Source organism: Vulpes lagopus, chromosome 18 (genome assembly GCF_018345385.1).
Source record: "Vulpes lagopus strain Blue_001 chromosome 18, ASM1834538v1, whole genome shotgun sequence".
Lineage (NCBI taxonomy): Eukaryota > Metazoa > Chordata > Mammalia > Carnivora > Canidae > Vulpes > Vulpes lagopus.
In genome coordinates this window covers 41,319,413-41,344,499 of record NC_054841.1, presented here as the reverse complement: position 1 = coordinate 41,344,499, position 25,087 = coordinate 41,319,413, and the positions used below count along the sequence as shown (strand labels likewise).

General features: G+C 41.9%; 1 protein-coding gene across 8 annotated transcripts in view; it reads left to right on the top strand.

Moving 5' to 3' along the window:
• KIF16B (kinesin family member 16B) overlaps nt 1-25,087 on the top strand; it is a 301,238-nt gene that overhangs the window by 163,863 nt on the left and 112,288 nt on the right. For all 8 annotated transcript variants that reach the window (XM_041732317.1, XM_041732321.1, XM_041732315.1 and 5 more), the window contains 2 exons: nt 3,198-3,280; nt 4,622-4,710. In XM_041732317.1, coding sequence (XP_041588251.1) covers nt 3,198-3,280; nt 4,622-4,710 — 172 coding nt within the window. The remainder of the gene's footprint in view (nt 1-3,197; nt 3,281-4,621; nt 4,711-25,087) is intronic.

Below are 25,087 nucleotides of genomic sequence, written 5' to 3'. Positions count from 1 at the left end.
AATCATATAACGCTGCTGCACAAAGCCCTTCACTCTCTTCCTCTGCATCCACGTGAAATAAAAGTTGCTTTACTGTATCTTGAAAGATTCTATGTGGTATGTTCCCTTCCCTCCCTCAAGCTTCATGACTGTTCTTCCCTGTTTCCTCTGATGTAGGCGTTTAACTGTCTTCTAGGCACTCAGCAGCATCACCTCCTTCATCATCTTTTCCTGCCAGAGGACCTTTACATATGGCACTCCCTCACTCGCCCTACTTCGCCCTCAGAGCTTGTCTCAGGCACCACTTCCAGCCTCCTTCAGGGCCTCTGTCCCTAACCTTCCCTATAATCAGTCCTCTTCTTAGGTCCTCAGAGGATCTCTCCTTCAGTTGTAGCTTTGCATCTCATTGTGGAGTCTGTTAATTATTCATCTCTCCTGCCTACTTGTTTATAAGCTCCATGAGGGCAAGGCATATGTCTGACTCATTCAGATCTGTATCTCTGTGCTTATCATAGTGATTCACCTGCTGTCCGTGTTCACAAAGTACTCGTTGAATGCAGGAAGAAACTAACAGCAGCCTAATGTAAAAACGAAGCAGATTTTTTTAAGTCATTAGGTTTGTTGAGTAAAGGAATGTAATGAAATAGAAACCAGCCTTGGGATCCCTGGGTGGTGCAGCGGTTTGGCGCCTGCCTTTGGCCCAGGGCGCGATCCTGGAGACCCGGGATCGAATCCCACGTCGGGCTCCCGGTGCATGGAGCCTGCTTCTCCCTCTGCCTGTGTCTCTGCCTCTCTCTCTCTCTCTCTCTGTGTGACTATCATAAAAAAAAAAAAAAAAAAATTAAAAAAAAAATAGAAACCAGCCTTAACGGAGCCTCTTTTTATGTGACAGGCAGTTTATGCACATTATTTAGATGGAAACAAGGAATGGTCATGAGTAGTTTTTTTTTTTTTTTTAAATAATTCTTACAGGGATTTTTATGTATATTTCATGCAAATACATGGGTGGCAAGATTATTTTCAGTGATTTAATATGATATGAAATATGTCTCTGAAATACCATTCTATTTTTCCATTAACATATTTTAGCAATTTTCAACCTGCATGGCTGGGCATTTGATTAACAGAAAAAAAAATTGGATTAAATTTAATTAACACATTGAATATGATTGCCTTATTAATCTCTAATTTCAATTTGAGAGCATTAAATATACATATATCCTAGGTATGGCTGCCTAACTTTTGACTTCTCAGTATGGCATACAGTTCTGAGTCCTGGTCATAAAAGGCATGGAAAGCACCTTTCTTAATTATGATTATGGTGCCTTTCCATAATTGGAAAATATACAAATGCAATCTTGTGTGAGGGGGATACGTAGATTGTAGATTAGTTAATATCCACTGCTATCCCTCTTAAGTCTCCTAAAACTGTTCTTCTTTCCATATTGACTCCATTTCCACTAAATAATGGCAAGCACCAGAACCAGCCCTTCAGTTGTTCCCTGGGGTTATGATCTAAACCCATTGGGTTTTAGCCGTATTGAATTTGAAACTCCAATGAGAAGATGAGGCAATATGTTGAGAGACAGGTGGATATACTGGTCTGACACTCTAAAGTAGCTACCAGAGGCTACGCTATTACTTGCAAGGTCCAGGTGGAGATAGTAGGCAAACTAAGAGGTTGGTGACTGTGGTCACCCAGAGGTCACGTGCCCTACCCAGAGGAGGTGGACTTCAGCAGTCCAGGGATTTTTGCCAGGTGGCAATTCAGATCTGCTGATACCATAACTTCTAGTTTTTGAGGGAAAATCAGAAAGAAACTCTGAGCTTTATGTGGAAACTGCAGATTTATAACTCTTGGCAGCTAAAAATTTTAGTTTTTAAAAGTTCCATGGGACACACAAAACCTCTATGAGCTGAAATTTTTCTCTGGCCAGCAGTTTGTGACATTTGGTGCCAGTTCCCTACCCTGGCTCTCCATGTCCTCACAGTGTGTTTCTGTGTCATCTTTCCAGTACCTATTCTCGCTGCTGTTTCCAATGCCCTGCATTCTGGGTGGAGGTGACTCCCTTCTCTCCCTCAATATGACAGGCCTGTTCTCCTGCTAAGGCTTAGCCCTTACCCATGGTTACCCCAAACTGGAACCTAATTTCTTGTTCTCTGGCTGCCATGTGAGACTCAGCCTAGGTCTGTCCCCACCTATGGCAACCTTGCGTGTGTTACTTAGATGCTTGACCTCATCACACATCATCTTGTGTGGTTGGCTTCATGTGTGTGTTCTATCTTCACAAGTAACTTGTGTCCTTTTTCAGGGCAAGGATTGAACATGGGGGTCTCCTTCTGAGGTGTGGTAGACTCTTGGGTGTGGATGGACCAGATAACATGGTGAATCTCTTTTAGAACATCGCTCCGCTTACTTAGGTGCCTCCAATGACAGGGAGCTTGCTTCCTTCCATGGCACCTGTGCCAGCTTCGAACAGTTCCAACTGTTCAAAGTGTTTGTTTCCTTATTTGCTGAATCAGGCTGAAATGTCCCCCCCCTTCCTAACGTTTTTGTTACCTTTGGGTTTTTATATTGAATTCGTCTGCCTCTTATGGAGTTCTTTTTTGAATAAGCAGGATCCTGGTCAGTGGAGCCTTTCTCATGTGTCTGATGTGGCCATATAAATTTTAACAGGTTTTAACAAGAAGCAGTATTTTCACATGGAAACAGACCTTCATGTACACAGTTTCATTACTGTCAAGTTCTGAGGTAGACTTTAGTCATGGATACCTGGACTCCACCAATTTTACCAAGTTTTCTTTTGAAAGCACTTTACTTTGGAATTTCTCCTTTTATTGGCATTAATAAACATTTTCCAAATTTGTGACCATATGCTTTGGCTAGTATTACAGTGTCCCTTTGCAGAATGGATTTCTTTTTTTCTTCTCAACAGTCAGAAGTATAATTATCTGGATATTACATTTTAAATTTCATAATATAATGTTTGAATCCATCACTTCTGCCTTGGTAACATGAGTATTGTGACACTGGGCTGTAAAAATAAGAATATTTGCAGATTTAAAATTGGCTTATGTAAGCAGACTTTGGAGACTAAGGCTTTCCCTTATTATTACTGTTTTATAGTACACTAGAAATTACATTTCAGCCATAAAATTCCGCAATATGATGTTGTCAACCAACCAAGTTGCTTACTTGTATTTTTTTATGTTCTTAGGTGCTGTGATACTCTTGGGAAGAACTAATATGTTTCGCTTTAACCATCCTAAGGAGGCTGCCAAGCTCAGGGAGAAGAGGAAGGTGAGCAGCATAAAATCTCTAGGAGCCAACTCTGCTCCTGAGAGAGCTGGTGCTATAGGAACAGTTTGATTTTCTGGAACCAGAAGACTCAGTCTATAGCCTGCATTGATGCTAAGGAATTGTCATTCAGTGGATGATTGGCAGATCAAGTGGAAGAGCAAGCTGGTGAAGTCCAGAGAGGAAGGAGAAATTGCTCCTTCTAGACCCTTCTCTTCACCCCTTCAATCCTGAAAAGGAGTTGGGCTTTGTTTTGCATTAAGTGGAGAGTGGCTTCAACTTAAGAGGATCTGTTTTAGGAGTTAACCCAATATCAGAATCACTTTCATTCAAAAGTTTGCTCACTTTTTATTTTCAGCCACAGCAAATTGGACTTTTTGTTTGGGGTGTAAAGCACAGAGGGGGTGAATTTAGGACAGTTGGTTGGATAGGGACATCTGAAGGGTCCTTTGAGTGCTGGATAGGGGAGGCGAGTGGAGGCCCTGAGAGGGGGTGGAGGGAGAGATGAGAGAGAAATCTGTCTAGGGACATTGTACTGTCCTTAGGCTGAGGGAGGTAAAGACTATAGCTCTCATTTCTATGAACCTGGCACTGTATGAAACTTCTGCACAGATTTTACTGTTTTATCTGCCCAGCAGCTGTTACTGTACCATGTCACAGGTGATCAGGAGGAGAAACTGAGGCTGACCGGTCCCCTGACTAGCAAGGGGTGAGCCTGAACAGCAGCCTCCTTTTGTGGGGGCCGCGCATGGGTGCCAGTGCCTTCCATGGGCAATAACAATAAAGCTGCAAACCCCAGCAGGCTTCTCTGGGGCTGCCAATGAAGCCTCTTATCTGTTCTGGCCCAGGGTCTCCCTTGAGGGCCCCTTTTGGTTCACAGTTGCAGAGGAGGAGAGGGAGGAGAATGTATTTGCCAACAGCTTTCCATGGAAGCAAACAGGTTAAGCTTTTTCCTTTCTTAGTCTCCCTTCCCTCTCACTCCTCACCTTCATCCCGTCAGTACACGCAATGAGGTAAGTGAGTCCTGCTGAGAACAGGGTGCTGCTCCTGCCAGGGGTGGTGGGTGACCCTTCCCTCCACCATCAGGCAGCACGGTGGCACAGTTCTGGGCTAGCTGCCCCAGCCCGGGCATTCTGGGCCTGCGGTGCTTAGCCGAGGCTCGGGTCTGAGAGGCGTCCCTTGCCAGTCTCTCCCTGGCTTGCCGGCCTCAGATAGACCAGTCAGGGGGTGTGCTTATGCAGGGTGTGCGTGCCTCATTGCTTCTCATGCCATGGAAGCAGTGGGCCTGGGGCGCTGGCCCTCTCCCCCACCATGGTAACCGCTCTGCCCTGTGTCTGCTCTTAGAGTGGCCTTCTGTCCTCCTTCAGCTTGTCCATGACGGACCTCTCCAAGTCCTGTGAGAACCTGTCTGCGGTCATGTTATATAACCCTGGGTGAGTGAACAGCAGCACCTCCTTCCCTGTGACCAGCACTGTTGTATTTATTGTGTCAACCCCCGGAAAGTCAGTAGGTAAAAATAAGGCTTCTGCAGTCACGCCTCCTTAGCAAATCAGCCCCAGTCGTTTCCCAGGCCTCTTTCCAGCTCTCACTCTATATGTGCATAATTGTACTTCCTTGTAATCACAACATAAATGAGATTGTGTATTTCTTTGCTTTCTTTTCTACATGGCATAAGAAGAGTTGGTGAGGGCTGTTATGGGCTTTGTTATCATTTTCATAATTGTCTAATATTTTAAAATCGCCTCTTTGATGACTCAGTGGGTGACCCCGGCTTAGGCACTTTCATCTCATTTTATAAATTTATTATAGTAACAGACAGCTTTGATTCTTTGGGCATCCAGGAATACAGGAAGTGATGTTTACTACTTCCAACCCCTGGGGGGACCCCTGAGGACACAAATGATAGTGTTTTAGATGGACTTCACAGCTGAGTGACCTTGTGCGGTCAACTTGGCTGACATGGTAATGGTGACAGTGAAAATGCTCAAGAACAGGGAACTAAGTGAAAAGGATTTTGGGGTCCTTTCCATTTTTGTGTTTTGTTTTTGTTTTTAAGATTTTATTTATTTATTCATGAGATACACAGAGAGAGGTAGAGACATAGGCAGAGGTAGAAGCAGGATCTGTGCAGGGATCCTGATGCAGGATTCAATCCCAGGACCCTAGGATCATGACCTGAGCTGAAGGCAGATGCTCAACCACTGAGCCACCCAGGAGCCTCCCTTTCCAGATTTGTGAGGTTCCATAATTTTATCTTTTCTACAGAGAGAATGTCATAAAGCAGCAGAGGTAAATCCAACACCTAAGTCACACAAAACTGACACTGTCATCTTCTGGAACTGTCATGTACTGAGGAGTGGCTGTGTGTTGGGCACTGCGCTCAGCAGATTACATCCTTTGTCTTGTAATTCTCATAATGACTCTGTCCCTCTTTGACATGCAGAGAATTTATACTGTTTTGCTGGCCCACGGTCTCATAGTTAGAGCTGTGGTATGAGTTGACACCTACCCAATTCCCGGCCCCTGCAGTGACCATGTTACTACCTCCCTTTCTCCAGCTGAGGGCATCTTCAGACCTGGGACCAGTTCCATGCCTGAGCCCCCACCCCACCTCAGCACTTCTCACAGACACACAGAAGGGGGATTGCTCCTTGGCTGAGGTCCCTTCACTGGTTTTTGTGGAAAGCAGGTGTGCCTACAAGGAATTTTTTCATTGTCACAGGAGTTTACAACTGGGAGGGACCTTTGATCATGTTTCTGGATTCCTCATTTTATAGACAGGCTGAAGCCCAGATTTGACACTGCTTGAGCCAAAACAAACAAAAAACCCAAAGGGAAAAAACAATAATCAGTTAGTGCTATATCATGGCTGGGGCTCCTGGGCATCTCCCCGCTCCAGAACTGCTGCAAGGACAAGCCACAGTTAGTTCTGTTAGCCGTTGTCTGTCCTAGTCAACAATCCCACCTTTTTTAAAAATTTTTTAAAAATATATATTATATATATACATATAGCTTTTAGAAATGTTTCTTTTTTTCAAGTGAGCAAAAAAAAATTTATTTATTTGACAGAGAGAGTACAAGTAGGGAGAGCAGCAGGCAGAGGGAGAGGAAGAAGGGAGAAGCAGGCTTCCCACTAAGCAGGCAGCCCAAAGTGGGGTTCAATCCCAGGACCCCGGGATTATGACCTGAGCTGAAGGCAGCTGCTTAACTGACTTAGCCATCCAGGTGCCCCTCAATGCTCCCATCTTACTACCTCACTGTTGAGGAGAGTTGTGCTCATCAGATAAATCTGCCTTGGATAAGGTATACTGGGTAGTCTGGGTGGCTCAGCAGTTTAGTGCTGCCTTCGGCCTAGGGCGTGATCCTGGAGTCCCAGGATCGAGTCCCACATCAGGCTCCCTGCATGGAACCTGCTTCTCCCTCTGCCTATGTCTCTGCCTCTCTCTCTCTCTCTCTGCATGTCTCTCATGAATAAATAAATAAAATCTTAAAAAAAAAAAAAAAAAAAGGATAAGCTGTACTGATAAAGCCCTTTGAGTACCTGGGTTATCGACACTTTGGAAGGCACATTTTGTTGGAGGTGTTTGATCCCTTGCAGTAGTTTCAACAACTGCCTTGTCTTGTGGCTGAGATCGAGTCATTCGTGTACATACTTTGTTTAATATCATATGCAGGTCTTTAGGGTTAATTCAGTTTAAGTAGTACGATCCCATCTGTTCAATATTGTTTGACTAAACTGTTCTGGAACATGTAGCGTGCTTGCCTGGATCCATCTTCCAGCCCAGGACCATGTTCCAGTCTTGGAATTTAGCTAGACACTTCATTATCCTCAATCCTGGTGCCTTTTACTTTGAAACCATTTGGAAAGTTAATGTGGCTGTTCTGTGCCTTTGAAAAACCAAAAGCTCATCCTCTTGGAGACACAGAGTGACCAACTGTGAGCCCCCCTCTGCCTTGCATTTACAGATGGGATCCAAATCCTTTTTTTCTCCTCTAAACATAGGTGGGTGTGTATATAGCCCTCTTAAAAGTAGTGCCATCTTTGGTTGTTTGCAGGTTTTTAAGTTACAACAGCTTTTCTCAATATTTGAGAAAATATTCACAATATTTGTGAAATGTAGGTTAGAAAATACTAAGTTTTCAACTTTAAAACTTTTCAGTGACTTTCCATGGCCTAAAAAAATAAAAGTCCAACCTCTTACTGTGTCCCTCAGGCTCTGCCCTGTGCATGCTGCCCTCTTAGCACATCCCTGTGCGTGTTCTGGGCTCCAGCCATTTCAGGGACTCTTCCCGTTTCTCAGACTTACTTGGACTAGACATGCCTTTCGGACTTGTCTTTTGCTAGTTTCAGAGCCTGGCATGTGCTTTGAGATGCATATACTTGTCCTCTAAGGCACAGTACATAAGATTGCTCCTCTGGAAGCTATTCACAGCTTTCTTCCTCTTCCAGTGAAAAGTAAGTGTCCTCACTGTACAGCCCTCCATTTCTGTCATCCCTGTTTTGATCTTCTTGGTAACGGACACTCCTCAATCAACTTGTCTTTTCTGTGTGCCTCCTGTGGAGGAGGGCAGGGCTGAGTTCTAGCCTAGGGCCACAGTTATGGACAACCTCATCAGGGTGAGTTTACAGCTAGCCAGAGGAGAGAGACAGTCACAGGTAATTTACAACTAAGTGCAGAAAGGGGAAATGAAATGTCTTGAGCAGTATTTGATGGAGTGATCAGGGAGGACTTCCTGGGGAGGGGACATTTAAGGCACTAGAGCCACAGAAAGGTGGGGAGAGGAGATTATGCCAGGCAAAAGACAAGTGCAGTGGCTTCCACCGAGGAGCAGTGAGAGATCAGAGTAGAAGGGAATATAGTCAGCAAGGAGAAGGGTGGTAGGAGGTAAGGCTGGTGGGTAATCTGGGGCCAGTTGTATGAGACCTCTTAGGCTATGGGAAGGAATTTGACGCTAAGAGGGCTAGGGAACCCTTAAAGGGCTTTCAGGAGGAGAGCAACCTGGAGATGTACTTCCTACTATCATTAGGATAAGGATGTATGTCATTGGGACAAAGCATGGAAGCAAGAAACCATTTAAAGAGCTGTTCCCTTTGTCCATGTGGAAGGTAAGAGTGGCTTGGATCTGAATGGTAGCCTAGAGATGGAGCCTGGTGGAAGCAAGAATCATGTCTGGGGTTTCAGATGTAAATAGCTGGGCAGGTAGTGTGTTCATTCCTGAGACAGGGAGGCTGGGAGGGCCAGTTGGGGCCAGCATTTGCACCAGATTTTGGCTGGTGTGAGTGTCTTTCCTATTTGATTGGAAGTTTTTCAAGGTCAGAGGCTTGTCATATTAATCTCTATTTTAAAGTGTTATTCACATAACACGCTTAGTCAATGTTAGCCAATAGATTAAGAGTGAAATTTTAGTAGGATACATAGATCCTTTGGAGAAAGGTTTTTCACTAATTTCTCTGGGCATGGATGTTGCAAATAGTGGAGAATGACATATTCTGCAAAGGAATGTGTTTTTGTAGCATGGGTCAATTCCTAAATGACACTGCAGTCATTTGAATAATCTCAAGGTCATATTCAGGATCCTCAAGCAAAAAATGAGAAGATGGTCTCTTGATGAAATTAATTAGACCAAGGCAAGCAGAGAATTCAAGTGAGAAACAGTATCTGTATTATATTGCATCGCAGTTGGATGAGGAGATGGTTCGAGATGCATTTGATACTGCCGTTATGCATCCTGTTCACCTGGCTTCAGTTAACAGGCACATTTTGTCTCTGCTAACCCTGCAATACTCATTTGTAAAAATTCAAATTAAAATTACTCAGTACTTTAGCAGCCTGACTTCATGCTCCCTGACACCTAGCCCCCCTCAGCGTGCCACCTGCTGTAGAGAATGATTGCCCATGAATTAAAACATAATTGGAGAAAAATTTTCTACTCTGATTTATGGGTGTCACAAGGCATCTGCTCCAGCAACTTGGCAAAATGAAGCAGAATTAAAGTATCACCATGTTGTTTATACCTTTTTTGATTTTGCAGGTGTAAATACTCTTGGCCTACATTAAGTACCATGTGATAAACTAGAAGGCCATTGAAAGAAATATGTTTTCTACTTGGACCCTGGCTAAATAGTTATTTAAAATCCAGATAATAAGCTACTTAGACACAAGAGCATGCTAGTTTCTCAAGATGGAAAAGTAGCACTGAGATCCTTCCATAGATCAGCACGTATTTATTGAGAGTCTTCTGTGTGGAGAACATATTAAATGTCAGATGCATCTATTCTCTTCCCAGGAGAGTGGGCACATGCCTGTGAACCCATTCTGAGCAAAGGCCAGGCAGTATGTGTCAGGACAGAGAGTGCTGGTATAAACAGCCCACCCTTGGGAGGTCCAGGAAGGGATCCTCTTCATGTAGCCATGCCTTCTAATGTGTTGGGTAACTTAGAAAACCAGAGTTTTCCAGAAGGAATGAACCTTTCTTGACATGGAGATGAAAACCAGAGACTTCCAGAAGGAATCTTTCTTGACATAGAGATTGTCTCTAGCCAGCATTGTGGAATGAGTCCCAAGCCTCATTCACGGGAACCTTCTTGTCCTCAACCCAAATGTCCCTATCATAACATTTCCCCCAGTTTCCATCTTGTTTAGCTTGCCCTCAATGCTCTAGTCATAGCCAACCTGGAGTAAGTAGCCAGAGCCCATCTCAGTATGGGATAAGGGTTAGTGGGGGTGATAAGGAGCCCTAAGTGAAAATCAGTTTGAAGCCCCTGGCCTACTGCTTTCTTCTCTGTAGTTGAGAAGATGAGGCTATTGGAAGTCTGTAGGACTGCCTTTGCTTGGAGGACAAAATAGGGAAGAATATTAACCAAAGATTTAGTCCTAGACACCCACCCCTTAGGAATCCCAAATAACTACCCTCAGTTCTTCTGGAGAATTCCCTACATGATTCACAAATAAATTGGATTGTGTGCTAGGCCCTGAGATGTTTGCAAGTAGGAGAGGCAGACTGGAGAGAAGAGATTCTGGGAGAGGAAAATTTTATGAGCGGACCAGAGGAGTGCTGGGAGGAGGGAGTCCTGCTGAGCATAAGGGGATCTTAAGAGGAGTCCAGAAGTTCAGGCCTGGCTGGGCGCATGCTGAAAGCCAGGGTAGAGGAGCAGACAGCTAGCTGTTCCTTGCAGGGATGCACTGTGGGGTTTGGGCAGGTTGGGTTAGAAGTAGGAGAGAGATGGCAGGTCCGATTCTGTAGGCACATTTGTGGTATCTGTATATGTGTAATGTTTTTATAAATTCTGTTTAGCATGTCCAGAGTTTATCACCATGATTCAAATATATGTCCCCAAAGGACAGGGGATTATTTTCTATATACTTATAAGCATTTGGTAGTCATTTCTTCACCCTTTATTTTACATTGTGATAACCAGCACTTCACATAAAATTTACTGCCTTAACCATTTTAAGGTACAGTTTAGGAGTGTTAAGTGCATTCACGTTATTGTGCAGTTACTCTCCAGAAGTCTTCATTCTATAAAACTGAAACTCTGTGCCTATGAAACAATAACTCCCATTTCCTCCTTGTTCCAAACCCAGGCAATCACCATTTTAGTTTCTGTTTCAGAAATGTGAGACTACTTTAGGTACCTCAGATAAGTAGACTCATAGGGTGTTTGTCTTATTGTGACTGGCTTATTTCATTTAGCATAATGTCTTAAAAGTTCATCCCTGTTGGAGCCTGTGTCTGAACTTCCTCCTTCCATTTTAAGGCTGGATAACATTCCATTGTACATATATACCACATCTAGTTGATCCATTCACCTGTTGATGGACAGTGGGGTTTGCTTCGACTTTTTGCCTTTTGTGAAGAATGCTGATATGAACATGGGGTGTACAAATATCTGTTTGAGTCCCTGCTTTCAGTTCTTTTGGGTACGTACCCAGAAATGGAATTACTGGGTCATGTGATAATTCTGTTTTTAGTTTTTTTGGGAAACTGCCATCCTGTTTTCCACAGCAGCTATACCATTTTACGTTCCCACTAACAGTGCACAAGGGTTCCAATTTCTCCACATCCTAGCCAACACCTTTTTTTTTGTTTTTGTTTTTGTTGTTGTTTTTTAAATAACAGCCATCCTCATGGGTATGAAGGATGGTATCTCATTGTGGGGTTTTTTTTTTTCCCATTTTCTCAAGAATGTCCAATCTGGAAAAATATATCTGGAAACATAGAAAGGAGATCTCAAAATTCATTTCCCCCAATAAGTATAGTAAATAAATGATGAATATAAATCTAACGTGGATTGATTTCCTGAGGACCTCTCTCAAGCACTACCAAATTGAGTTTAATCAGCTCATTGAGATTGGTTATCTCAAAACCTATTTTTTCAAAGATTTTATTTATTTATTCATGAGAGACACACACACACATACAGAGAGAGAGAGAGAGAGAGAGAGGCAGAGGGAGAAGCAGGCCCCAATGCAGGGAGCCTGATGCACAACTCGATCCTGGGACTCCAGGATCACAACCTGAGCTGAAGGCAGACACTCAACTGCTGAACCACCCAGGCATGCCTCTCAAAACCTAATTGATGGTAGGAATCCAAGAAGATTTTCTAGCCATGGAGACATGTGATCATATTTGAATTGAGAGAGATCACTCTGGCAGCTGAGTAACAGGGGCACCAGGGAAGCTGTGGGAAGGATGTGGAGGTGAGGGCTTGAACTGAGACAGTGGTTAAAGAAACCTAGAGGAAGGAGTAGGCTCCAGAGCCATTTGGGGTAGGAGGTCATGAAGCCTAGATGATAAACTGGATGTGAGAAGTAAAGATCTTGCCTTCCATTTTCCAGCTGAGGTAATTATTTGGGCGTTACGTGCTACCCAGAGGAAGTACAAATGCAGGAGAAGGAAGAGCAGGTTGTCAAGAGGCAGGGAGAATAATGAGCACAACCATGAATTATTGGGCCCCAGGCCTTGAACTCTTTTCTAGAAGTGACTGTGCATTTGAGTACTCTGTCAGCTACTGTTCACCTTCTGGGCAATGCTAGAGTCTATATGGCCTGTCAAAACCCCAGGATGAAGGAAGTTTCCTCTGTTGAATAAAATAGATGGTCACAAGTCCTACCACTTTTTAACTATTTAACTATTTAACTATTGTTTGGGGGCCCATCATTTGTCCAGCCCTGTATTGGGGTCTGGTAAGACAGACAGGGGCTCAGTCACCTTGGAGCTTGATTCATTGCACAGAGAAAACCTTCATAAAGCCTGTCAGAAATCAGGACACCAGGAACATTGTCTTTGCATATGCCAAAGTAGGATTACTTAGGTGTCATCAGAGAATGCTGTGCGGTTCAGCCCAGACCCCACTCCCCAGTGTACTGCATCTCATTGCAGGGAATCCTATTCACAAATTCTCCAATCGGTGGGTGCCAAGCCCAGTGATTAGTGCAGTTTGCTGTCCCCATCTCATATTTGCCTCATCATCTCTCCAGAAATACTACTCAGCCATAAGAAAAGCAGGAAATCCTGCCTTTGTGACAAGACAACATGGATCGACCTTGAGGGTTTTATGCTAAGTGAAATCAGTCAGAAAGAGAAAGACAAATACCTATGATTTCACTTACATAGAAATGAATCAACTAAAATAAAACAACCAACTCATAGATACAGAGAACAGATTGGTGGTTGCCAGAGGTTACAGAGGGCAAAATGAGTGAAGGTAGCCAAAAGGTACAAACTCTCAGTTATAAAATAAATAAGTAATGTAATATGTAGTAATGTATATAGCATGGTGACTATAATTAATATTATTGTATGGCATATTTGAAAGTTTCTAAGAGTAAATCTTAAAAGGTCTCATCACAAGAAGAAAATTTTTTGTAACTATCTATGGTGATAGAGGGTGACTAGACTTATTATGGTGATCAATCCATAGTGTCTACAAATATAGGATCACATGTTCACCTGAAACTAATTTGTTATATGTCAAGTATACCTTGGTTTAAAAAGTGATAGAATAAATGGCCAAGGTGGTCAATACCTGAGGAGTGGTAAATGTTTGAGAATCATCAGGATGACTGTCATGGCCCTCACGATGTTTCCTCACTTCCTTTATTCAGTGGCACAGGACGGCAGACTCAGTGAGTGACCTGCCCCTGGAAACCTATCCCAACCTTAAGTCACCCCTCCTTAGCCCTTTGTGGTGACTTCTTTCTCTAAGATATATCTTAATCTCTTCTTCTTGGCCTCTTGGTGCCTGTGTGATGACTTCTAAGCTCTAACAAAATCATCCATGATTTTGTTCTCCAACATTGTCTACTGTCACTTTCCCCCTTGAACTTTATGTTTTGGTTTAGGTGGACAGATCTTACACAGCTCTCTCCAGGTCAAGCCTATCTATAAAACCTATCCATGAAACCGTTAATAAAACCTTCCCTCTCCTTCCCTCGGTCAATCCTCTTTGTCTTTTAAGGCTGGGTATCAGAATTGTCCTCTCAAGAAGCAGTCTGTGCATCTCTGATTTGAGCCAAATGCTTTCTCTTTATTCTCTTACAGGCATTTTGTATGTACTTTGATCATAGCCTTTTCCAAATTCATTTAACTGATGTTTGTCTGCTTTCCCAATAGGCTTCTTGTGGGCAGGAAAGCTCCCGCATAGTGAACACTTAACAGATGTTCATTGAGCTGTACATTTGGCCAGCAGACGTGCTCCCAGTGCAAAGGATATGTCTGCTCACAGGTCCTTTTTTTTATAAATTTATTTTTATTGGTGTTCAATTTGTCAACAGGTCTTTAAGTGCCTCATGCTTCAAATGGGTCCTGTACACTTTTTAGCATCTCCACTTTTTAACTGGTCCCTGTCTTTTTGCATTTTTCACACGGACAGGTATACTTCTTTTTATGATTTTCTTAACTGTTAAAAGTGAACATATCTCTTGGTTTCTTTGGTATTATATAGACCTGACTTTTTGTTTTTATGCAGTAGACTAACAATTACTGCTTAGAACTCAGTTCCTCCTAAAGCAAAGCTCTTTGAAAGAAGTGTGTCTAGTTTGCAAATTATTGTATGCAGTAAGAACCAACTTATCTTCGAAGCAACTGGTTCTGTTTTCTTTGTTCAACAGGTAATGTACTGATTCTCCACATAGCCCCTATCTAAAAATCACCATGCTCTAAATGATAGTAAGATTTGGAGGTTTTGCAAGTGAATCCCTTGCTACCCAAGAACATTTTATCAGTCAGAGTGGGCACACAAAGTTGGTTGTATCATTTCTAACAGAGTTTTGGAACTTACTGCTGGCCTACGTCTCAAGCTCCCTGGAAACCAGGATTTGTATATACACATGCGTGTTACGTGGTGCCAGAAAAATTTTGGATGAAGCAAAGCAGCCCGGTGACTTCCTTGGAGAGTTAGTTCCACTTTGGAGTAGTGCCCAGCCAGGGTCTTTGCCAGGAAATAATTTTGCTGTAGGGGAAACATTCTTTCTCAGCCGGCACAGTCTTTATGAAGAAACCAAGCCCACTGCTTAGGCATCCTCTCTCTTGCTCTGAGACTGCAAACAGACAGCTAATTTGGCAGGATGTGGAGCTTTCACAGCTTCTTGAAAGCGCCCTAAGCAAAATTATATACTTTCCAAATTCATTTCAGTCTTGAAAATAAAGGAAGAAATTTTCACTTGTGCGTTAGCATCCTCTAAGCACTAACCAGTAGTGGGTTGATTTAAATGTATGTATTTGAATAATTAAATTCTAAAAAGAAACACCTGGGTTTCAAATCCATCTGGACCAAAAAAATATCAAAGTCAAAAATCAGACACGTATTTGGTGAGCCATCCAAGGAGCTTCATGGAGTGTGGCATTCTGAGCTGGGATTTGTCTGGCATCAAGGCCACCACAGACCTCAGTAGCTACAAAGGGCTCCTAAATGAGGATGGTCTGAAGTCATCAACAATCAAGAGATGAAGATGGATGAGGGCTATTTTAACTTAACTTTTTATTTTAATATATTCAGTTTGGAAAAATTAGAAATTACAAACAAGCAAAAAAGAACTTACTACACACTGTCAGCACGTCCCTATATATTCTAGTCTATACCTGTTTGTTCTACTATGTAGCCATCCTCTCTCTTTCTTAGTATGTGTGTACATATATATGTATACTCGTTTATACACACACACACACACACATACACACTTGTATTATTACATATTATTTTTATGTGTTCGTTTACCATAATGGGTTCATACGGGACTTATAAGAGTTTTTGCACTTAATTACCTTTTCCTTTCATAAACATTTTCCTGCATTATTTTAATGTCCATGTGATATGGCATACTGTGGTTAGTCTGTACCTTACTTATCTGCTATTGGTAGGTGTTTGGTTGTCTAGTTTTAAGCTATCACAAGCAATTTGAACATATTTGTAGCTAAATCTTTGTATTTATCCATGGTTACTTCCCCAGGGGGAAAAAGGAGAGATAGAATTACTAGTCCAGAAATATAAATAGTTTTACAAATTGTTCTATAGAATGGTTGCACATATCACCACCACTTTTCACCAAGACTGTGAGAGTTTCCAATAACATGCAAACTGGAAATGGAATCCTCTTGAAGTGTAGACTCTACCAACATGAACACCCCCTCCTGGATTTAGCTCTCAGCTGTATTCGCAGGAGCTGGATTCTGGAGACTCTTGCTAACAGTGGTCCACTCTGGAAGCATGTCCTGGGTGTCCTGATCATCACCAAAGATTCATTAAGAACCTAGCTTTTCTTTTGCTGAGCTACATGCTCTGCTAGAATGCTGTGTGCACTTAGCGCCAGCCTTCTTGGTCCTTTCAAGTGAAGAGTAGGGATGGCTTCGCAGAATGTGAAGCTGGAAGGAACTAGATTGTGAATGGGTTTTTGGATCAAAAAACCAGAGGCACCAAGATGGCAGTGAGGACTTCTCACTGTCTGACAACAATTGTGTAGAAAGAAAGTACAGTTGGTCCTTGAAAAACACGAGTTGTTTTTCCATTTATATGTAGATTTTTTCAATAAATACAATCCACTACTGTGAATGTATTTCTTCTTCCTTAAGATGTTCTTAATATTTTCTCTAGCTTGTTTATTTTAAGAATACCATTTATGATACATAGAACAATCAAAATAAATGTTAATTGACTAGGTTGTCAGTAAGGCTTCGGGTCAGCTGGGAGGCTGTTAAGATTTGGGAGAGTGAAAAAGTTATACATTTCAGCTAAGTGAAGGGTTGGTGCCCCAACCCCTGCCTTGTCAAGGTTCAACTGTAGTTTCATTTTCCTTCCTGTCTCCTACCCCTTCCATGTTTCTTCCTTAGGTTCTCCTTCCCCGTTTCCTGCCTCCACTGGGAAGGAGAGATACATCACATTAGGAAGAAAGTAAGGAGACTTCAGTCACAGGATCAGGTCCTCTGTTGTGTTGAGCCTTCACCTCCCTGTCGATGACTGTAAGCTTCCAGAAATTGGACACAGAATCTAATTTGTTGTTCACTCAGTGCCCAGCATAGCATCTGGAATGTAACAGACATCTAATAAGTGTGAATGAAGTGAATTCATTTCCCCTCACTTGATTCATACCAATGTACAAGGGGCTTCAAAACCAGTATCTGGTCATTGCTGGAGATACTCTTGTTGGGGTTTGCACCTTCAGGTGAAGCCATGGTCTCCAGGGCACCTCCTGGGAGAAAAGGTCACATTGCCTATGAATACAGTGCCCTGCTAGCTCGGCCTTTCTCTCTTCTCTTGACTTCCCGGTACTTTATCAGTTCTTTAATCTTTTTTTTTCCCTTGCTGACCTTGCATGTGGAAGTTTTATACATGTAGTTGGCAATATTTATGTTGCTGGTGATTTGGTAGTTAGCCTGGGTTTTCGTTGATGGTTATTTACTATGTTTGTCTCTGCTGGTTTATTTTATTGGGCCTTGCCATTTTTCAGAAGTTTGCTTTGCTGCAAGGCTGATTTCTTCTCCAGTTTTTGGTCTTCGTTGTCTAGCTTTTATATGGACCATTTACTAACTTTACAGTTACTGTAGAGTGCGTTAAATATCTTGTTAAGATACAGTTGTGGGGAACATGTGATAAAAGCAACTGAAAGAAGTGGGCTTCTTCTTCCATTAATGGAGATTAGTGTTAATTACTGATTTTTTTCTTTCTTTTTTGTCTTTGAATGGTATTCCACTGTGAGCTACTTTAAGCTATGAGCTTCTTGTGTTTTGTTTTCAAAGCAGGCAGAAAGATGAGCTGTAGAATTCAAAGAACAATCTGTCTTTATTCAGTTACTTTAGATTTGCATTGTCCTAGTAGTGGGCTGCATTTCTGTTTCCTTCATTTCATAATTGCACAGTCGAAAGCAGCATTGTAAACGTCACCTGAGGAAATGAGGCTTTTCCTAGTGAAATGATGAATGGTAGTTAGGACAAGGATGGAAGATAGCAAATTTCCCCTAAGTGCCTATGGCAGCATGGTTTGCCTTTGACGTAACATATTGTATTGGCTTGAATACACACCATGAGCTCTCTGTAATTTGTTAACTCATTTGATGAGAGCTCGTTGCTGGTTCAGTCAAGGGTTCCATTTGGGCATATCTCTTCTTGCTCCTGGGTCTTTGCTTGTACTGTTTCCTTCTCTTAGAACACTCGTCCATTTGTCCACCAGCTCCTCATATGGCCAAATCCTACATAGTCTCTAAGATCCCAGCTTAAATGTTGCTTTTTCATAGAGGCCATACCAATCTCCATCCAGATTTCATCTCCTTGGCCATTTGCTCAGAGGATCCTGTCTTTCCTTTGTAGTCCTTGGTAGTTGATAATTGTGTTTCTTGGTCTATATATTTAATGGTAAATGAAAGGGTCTGATTTTCTTGATACTGTGTCTCTTTTCCTCAGTAGGTATTTGAGAAATAATTGTTGATTGAGTGTGTGAGTGAATTGTTGTGCCCTGACGAAGCAGTTCCATCTGCTGCTTCTGTCACAGACCATAATTCTAACTTTGAGAAGCTGTGCCCCCATCAGTGACATTCAATGCTTAGTTCCCAGTCACAACCCCCATATCTGATGATTTACTCAGGTTAATCATCATTGTTGTTGTATAAAATGGAAATGAACCAGAGATTCATAGAAGCATAAGGGAAGTAAAATGGTTGCTATAATCACAGTAGATTAAGAAAAAATTTTGAAACAAGTAGTTTATCTCATTATAAATGCTTATTACAAAAAAGTAAAACATTCAGAAATGAATTAAAGTAATCACAAGCATTCACAATCCTCCCACCAAAAAATAATGATTGGTTTACATTTGTAGTGTTTACTTATATTTACTGTATGTAACTGTTTAATTGTACATTAGATATTGTAATTATGCATTATAAGGATTATTTAAATTGGGGGCACTTGAGTGACTCAGTTGGTTAAGTGTCCAACTCTTTATTTCAGCTCAAGTCTTAATCTCAAGGTCGTGAGTTCAAGCCCCACGTTAGGCTCCATGCTGGGCACGGAGACTACTTAAAAACAAAACAAAGGAAAAAAAACCAGAAAAACAAAATTGAGATCATACTAGATATACAGTTCTGTGTTCTGCTTTTTCATTTAACATTTTATTGTGAGTAGTTGGCTGGTTAACTCAGTTGGTTAGAGCGTGGTGCTAATAACATTTTATTGTGAACTTTTCCCCATGCCATTGATGACAAGTCTTCCTTCATTCTGTTTAGATCTTGAACATAATTCTTGCTTAATCATAAAGGACTTTTGGAACTATTTCTCTCCACCTAACACAAACATAAATTGTTGATTACAGTACAATTAATCCAGTTACATAAATCTTTGCCACTTTTTTTTTCTTTTGTCTGCTAAATCCACACCCTCTTAAGCTCTCTATTTGATGGTGGCTGCTACTTACATTAAAGCAACAAGAGGAGGAATGCAGAGAGGTATCAGAGAAATAAGGAATGTTTGATGTCCTAGACCACAAAAGGCATGACACTGGAGAGCTGGGAGTGGGTGACAGGCCAGGGGAGGTACAATAGGTGCCCCTGGGACCTCCATTCACCTCCAGCCTGAGACAGAGGCACACAATACAAGCATTACTGGTTAGGTGTGTTAGCATTTTGTCTTTCAGTGGGTGATACCAAAGGAGTACAAATATGTAAAGGAGATATGTAGCACTAAAGCTCTTCATTTCAGTGAAGGGAGAGGAGCTGTGGTGCATTTTAAGTCTTTTTTACATCTTCAGATTTCCCTGTATGCTCTCCCTTTTCCGTCTGCTTACAAATGGGCACAGCTTTTCTTAAACTAACTTCTTGGGCTGCCCAGTTTAGATTCCACCAAACTGTTTTATACACCAGCTACCATATACCTTTCTAAAATGTGATCACTTACATTAATCATGGCACATTTGTATTATAGAATTGCATGATGTTAAGCTATGTTAGACAATAATAGTTAATGATCTGGGGATTTGTCAAAATATTCATTAGGAGGAAAAGGTTACAAAATAAGCTGTGTTGTTGGCTCTCATCTCTGTGTATATGTGTATCTCTGGGAAGGCTAAAGGCTGTATACCAGGATGGAACAATCATGGTGATTATATTGGATTGGTAAGTGTTTTACTTACTTGTATTTTCTAGATTTGCTGCAGTTAATTAACTTTCATCTTGAGAAGGGTGGAAAGCACCAAAAGTTGTTCTTTCTTAAGGCAAAGTGAACTCCACATTGGCTGACAGCATCTCTTCCTCACCCAGGTATTCTGTGACTGTGTAATTGGGGTCTGGCTCTGAGCCTCTAGTTACTGACTTCTAAGCACTATTTATAGCAGTCATTGGTTGAACACCTACTATGTGCCTTACAGAAGGCCCTACACAGTCAATTAAGTGAGTCTCTGTTCTTAAGGAGCCCTGGTGGGCAGAGCTTTATCTACCCTTTGTGACTTGTAGGGCCTTGAGTGGTTTGGGCCCTGGCTTCCTCTTGGGCCACAATTACTATCATACCATCACCATCTCCTAATTTAATCTACTTTCTCCATGCTTGTCTTTCTGTGCTCCCAGCATGGCACACACGTCTCCTGGTCGTTGGTCTGGCTTCTCCCTCATGTTGGCAACAGATGCATCCTCATGATCACTCCCTCCATTTAGCTCTGTCTTAAATGTCCCCTTCTCTCTCCACCCTCTCTTCTGGCTTCATTATTTTCATAGCACTTATCACATAACATACTCATTGTTTAGTTAGCTGTCGTCCTCACCAGAATGAAGGGTTTATAATAGCAGGGACTTGGTTCCTTTTGCTGAATCCACATTGCCTAGGGCAGTGCCTGGGCCATGGATACCATATTAAACAAATGAATTCCTGTACTTTGTACTCATTGCCTTGGGTAGAGGACTGCACAGATTGGTGGGAGGAGAGGTTGCCCACAAAGATGCTCCCAAGAATGTCAACCTTTGACATTCTGCCCAGCATCTACCTTTTGGGTTTTATTTCTCACCACTTCCCTTTATTTGTGCTGAGCAAGAGCCAGGTATGTTCATTATTGCTTCCTTTGCTTATCTCTTTGTCTTCCTGCTCCTGTTTTTCTAACACTAGTTTTTTTTTTTTTTTCCCACTCACCACACTATGCCCATAGTTATTCTGTCCATCTGTCAAGGCCCAGCTCAACAGCAGTTCCTCTGCGAGGTATCCTCTCATCCCTGCAGCTATAAATGCTCTCCCTCCACCCCATCTCCTATTAAAAATGGAACTTTCTCGGGTTCTATGTGATTGATATGCATGCATATTTTATTTCCCTTATAATCCACTCCTAAGAGGCACAGGCACTTGACCTATTCTCTGTTGTTCTTGCACATAGTAGATGTTGATACAGGTTGATTGGATATGTGGCATGTGTGGCTGAATGAAGTGGCAGGAAAATTACCTGTGATACACTATTCTGGTTTGTTCAATAAGGTGAGGTATACCTCTTTAAATGCTGAATCATTGTTAACTTCTGGAAGGCTATTTCTCGGGTAAAAGTTGCCATGGTTTAGTTGAAGAGGTGAGGTGGAATTCCAGAGTTGAAGTAGGATTAGAGGAGGAAGGGCACCTGGGTGCTTCAGTTTAAGCATCTGTCTTCTGCTCACATCATGATCTCCCAAGTCCTGGGATCTAGTCCAGCATCCCAGCATTGGGCTCCCTGCTCAGCAGAGAGTCTGCTTCTCCTTCCCCCTCTGCCCCTCTCCTTGCTTGTGTTTTTCCTCTCTCTAATAAAATTAAAAAAAAAAAAAAAGAATGGAGGAGGAGTAGGAAGAGGCAAACTTTACTCTTGATTCCTCTAAAGAAGAGGTCACCTTGGACCTCTCTGTAATACTCTCTGGGACTCAGTCTCCTGGCCTGTAAAATAGTGGTGGGGAGCAAGGTGTAGGGGCATGTGCCAAGTTGAATGCACGACTTGGGACTCGATCCTGGGTCTTCAGGATCACGCCCTGGGCTGAAGGCAGCATTAAACCACTGGGCCACCTGGGCTACCCTGTTCTTGGGTTTCTGATGAAAGTTTCTAATGATTCACACAGGGAAGACCTCAGAGCCTTTCCATAAAGAGACAGGGTCTGGGTGAATGGCTAAGTTATTCCTTTCATGCATTTCCCTGTGCCCGTCTTGGGGTAGTCTTTGGTTTTTTCTCAGGCTTTAAAGAATGTCTAGAATGTCTAGAAGATAATTGGATAGAACCTGTACAGACTCCACCAAAAATCCAAACTTCATCTTCAATCTTTAAGATCCCCCAGTCTCTTTGGGAGTTTGCTCATTTGGAAGGTGGTTTGAAACTGGCTGGAAGTTCCTGAAGGTGATAGGAGGGTAAGAAGTTCAGCCATTCTGGTCTAACTATTACAGAACCCAGTGTTGGTGGAAACCTAATCTCTAGTGAAGGATCAGAAAGTGAACCATCTTGCATGGAGTTCTGGTCTTTTCTAGCTGCTTTCCATCTGGCCCTTACCAGAATCAGGACTGCGGACTACTATTATCTATTCCAGGCAACAGGCTGGGACTTCTTTAAAAAATGATGTATATTTGATCAGGACACAGCTACATAACTTACAGAGTTCAACGCATAATGTAAACCTGGGGCCTTTTGTTCAAATATTAAGAATCGCAAGATAGTGTCAGTAGACAGTGAATACAGGACCCTGTGCATCCTCAAAGGTTGCATAGCCCATAGGGGCATCCTAAAAATTATGTGGGAAAAATTCTAGCTTACCCATTTCCCAAGGATATTCCCCATACCTGTTTACATATCTGGAGAATATGTTTGTCGGGGACTGCCTTGCCTTCAGCTCCCCTCTGTTGTCAGGTGACTCCCTTCTAGTCATACTGGGGTCTGGGACTCCGCCTTTACTACTCTCTCCGCAAGCCCTCACTACAGCTGCCAGCTCAAGTGTTGGCTGGACTTGAGTAGCTGTTTTCTTCCTTTTCGAATGTAAAATGACACCAGAGGTACAAAACTAATCACCATTGGCACAACATAAGGGCTTGAATACTTATGCTTTTAGTTCATTTAAAATTTTTCTTTTTTTCCTTTCTTTTTTTGATAATCACAGTCTCACTTTCAATGTCATGGTGTGAACTGAGAAATTCCCACCCCCTTGCTTTTTCATTGCTGATGATAACAGGAATATAAATTGCAAGATGTGCAATTATACCTAAAAATGCTAGATGTGTTTTAATGCAAAAAAAAAAAAAAAAGAGAGAGAGAGAGAGCAAGAGAGGCTGTTTCTCATAAAAATAGATTGTATGCTATGCTTTTTTGTTGGACCTAACACAGTATATGTACTTCCAAATGTCATTTTAAAATGCTAAAAACAGCTGCAAAAATCACATCGTTTTGTGGTTTTCCTTTTAATTGTAACATTTAGGAAATTAGCATTTGGGGCCAAGATAACTCCATTAAAATAAGATAGTGAATTACACTTATTTAAAATGAAGTCACATTAAAATACAATTACAGTTGATATTCCTTCCTTGATATTAACACATCCGCATTTATGTTTTACAATCTATTGAGGTTTGCTATTTGAAATAATTATCATTGATTAAGGAAAGAAGTGCATTTTAAAGTATGATTAGTAAATATGTAATATTTAATGGAAGTCCTACAGTAGCAGCAACAGCTAATATCACCTCATATTTTAAAATATAGTTCTTGACTTTGTAATTATGACTTTCTCCTTAGAATGGATGGGGCTTGATTTTAATTAAGACTGAACATCTTTTTTTTTTTTTTTTGACTCTTATTTTTTAGGAAATGGGAGTAATTAGTTATCACACACATACTGCTTTTGGTAGAAAGCAGTCAAAATTTTTCCTATTTTAGTAACAGGTCATAGAAATGAATCCATACTTCTTCATTAAGAATTAAAATGGGAATGTCTCTCTGATTTCTTGACTCAGAACCCTCCATGTCATTAGGTGCCACTCTTCAGGAGAGGTTCGAGCTGTAGCCTCATACATCTAAGGTTGACAACCGCCACTGGCCCAAATTACTTTTCCTTTCCTCATCACAATCAAATGTTCTAAAATGAAAACTTCTACGGTGAAAGAGTCAAGGATCTTATCAGACCAAAGACTCAGCTGCCCTCAGACCACCCTTCCTCTGCCTCACAGAGTGCTCTGATCTGTTCACTCATTGGCACCTGCCTCTTCTTACTGTTGTCATCTGCTTACCATCTAAGCTTCACCATCTTTTTCAGTCCTACTGTTATCTTGGGTGATTCTATATGGACACACATGGTTATGTAAGTATATTCACTTCTTGGCCTGGAGATTCACTTTCACCTGCAAGCTTTGCCTTGTCCCACTTCTCTGTCCAACCAAGTTTTTGTCTCCAACACTTGAGTCATCTTCTTCCCCAAATGCTCAGATGGTTTTTTGGTTCTTTCACTTGTCAGAGACCCAGCTGGGTCCATCAAACTGTCTCCTTGCCCTGAACCTGTATCTGATAGCTCAGCTCAGTGCTACAAGAGAAAGCCATATCAACTCAGAGATGGCACCTCTGTAAGTTGATGATCTCTATACTTGAATGATGCTCACCCATCCCTTTTTGTTTGTTGTCCTTTTCCAAGGTACTTTTATGCCAGCATCCTTAGGATCAAGTTCAGAGTCCTTAATGTAACTTCTAAGGCCCTTCATTCACTGCTTGTCTTCTTTTGTCCAGTTAAGCTTCGTGTCTTGCCAGTTCCCTTACAGCAAGCCAAAATGTGGTTTTAATGAGCTTCTCTTGAGTTTCTATATCATGTATGAAGAATTGCATAGCTCAGGTATGAGTTTCCTCAGGAAACTTGCTTCATTCTAGGTACTATCAAATTATGGGATCGGTACCCCACTCCATATGGTATAGCATTGTCCTTCTTCAGCCCTGGCTTGTGACTCACTGGGTGCCCATTGTGTTTATTTGACTGTCACAGACTGAGAGTCCTGTGGGTCAAAGCCATGTCACCCTTAGAAACTGCTGTACCCCTGAAACCCCCCTTTGCCTGATGTCATGCACAATTAAAAAAAATAGATGGTCAGAGCATCACATTAGAGATGAAGATATTAAAACCCACATTTTGTGACCTTCTGAGACCACACAGCTCACTTGTGAAAATTAATCATAGTGGTCAGCAGCCTGGATTTTAGTACCAAACTTGGATTCAAGTTCTCCTTCTGCTGCTTACTTGCTTTAAGCCTCGGGTATTTGTTCTATAAAATAGGGATGAGAAACATGTCAACCTGGCAGGATTGGGAGAACAGTGTGAGGGTATTGTCCACTAAGAGCCCAGCCCAGTGTGCCCCTTGTAAACAGTC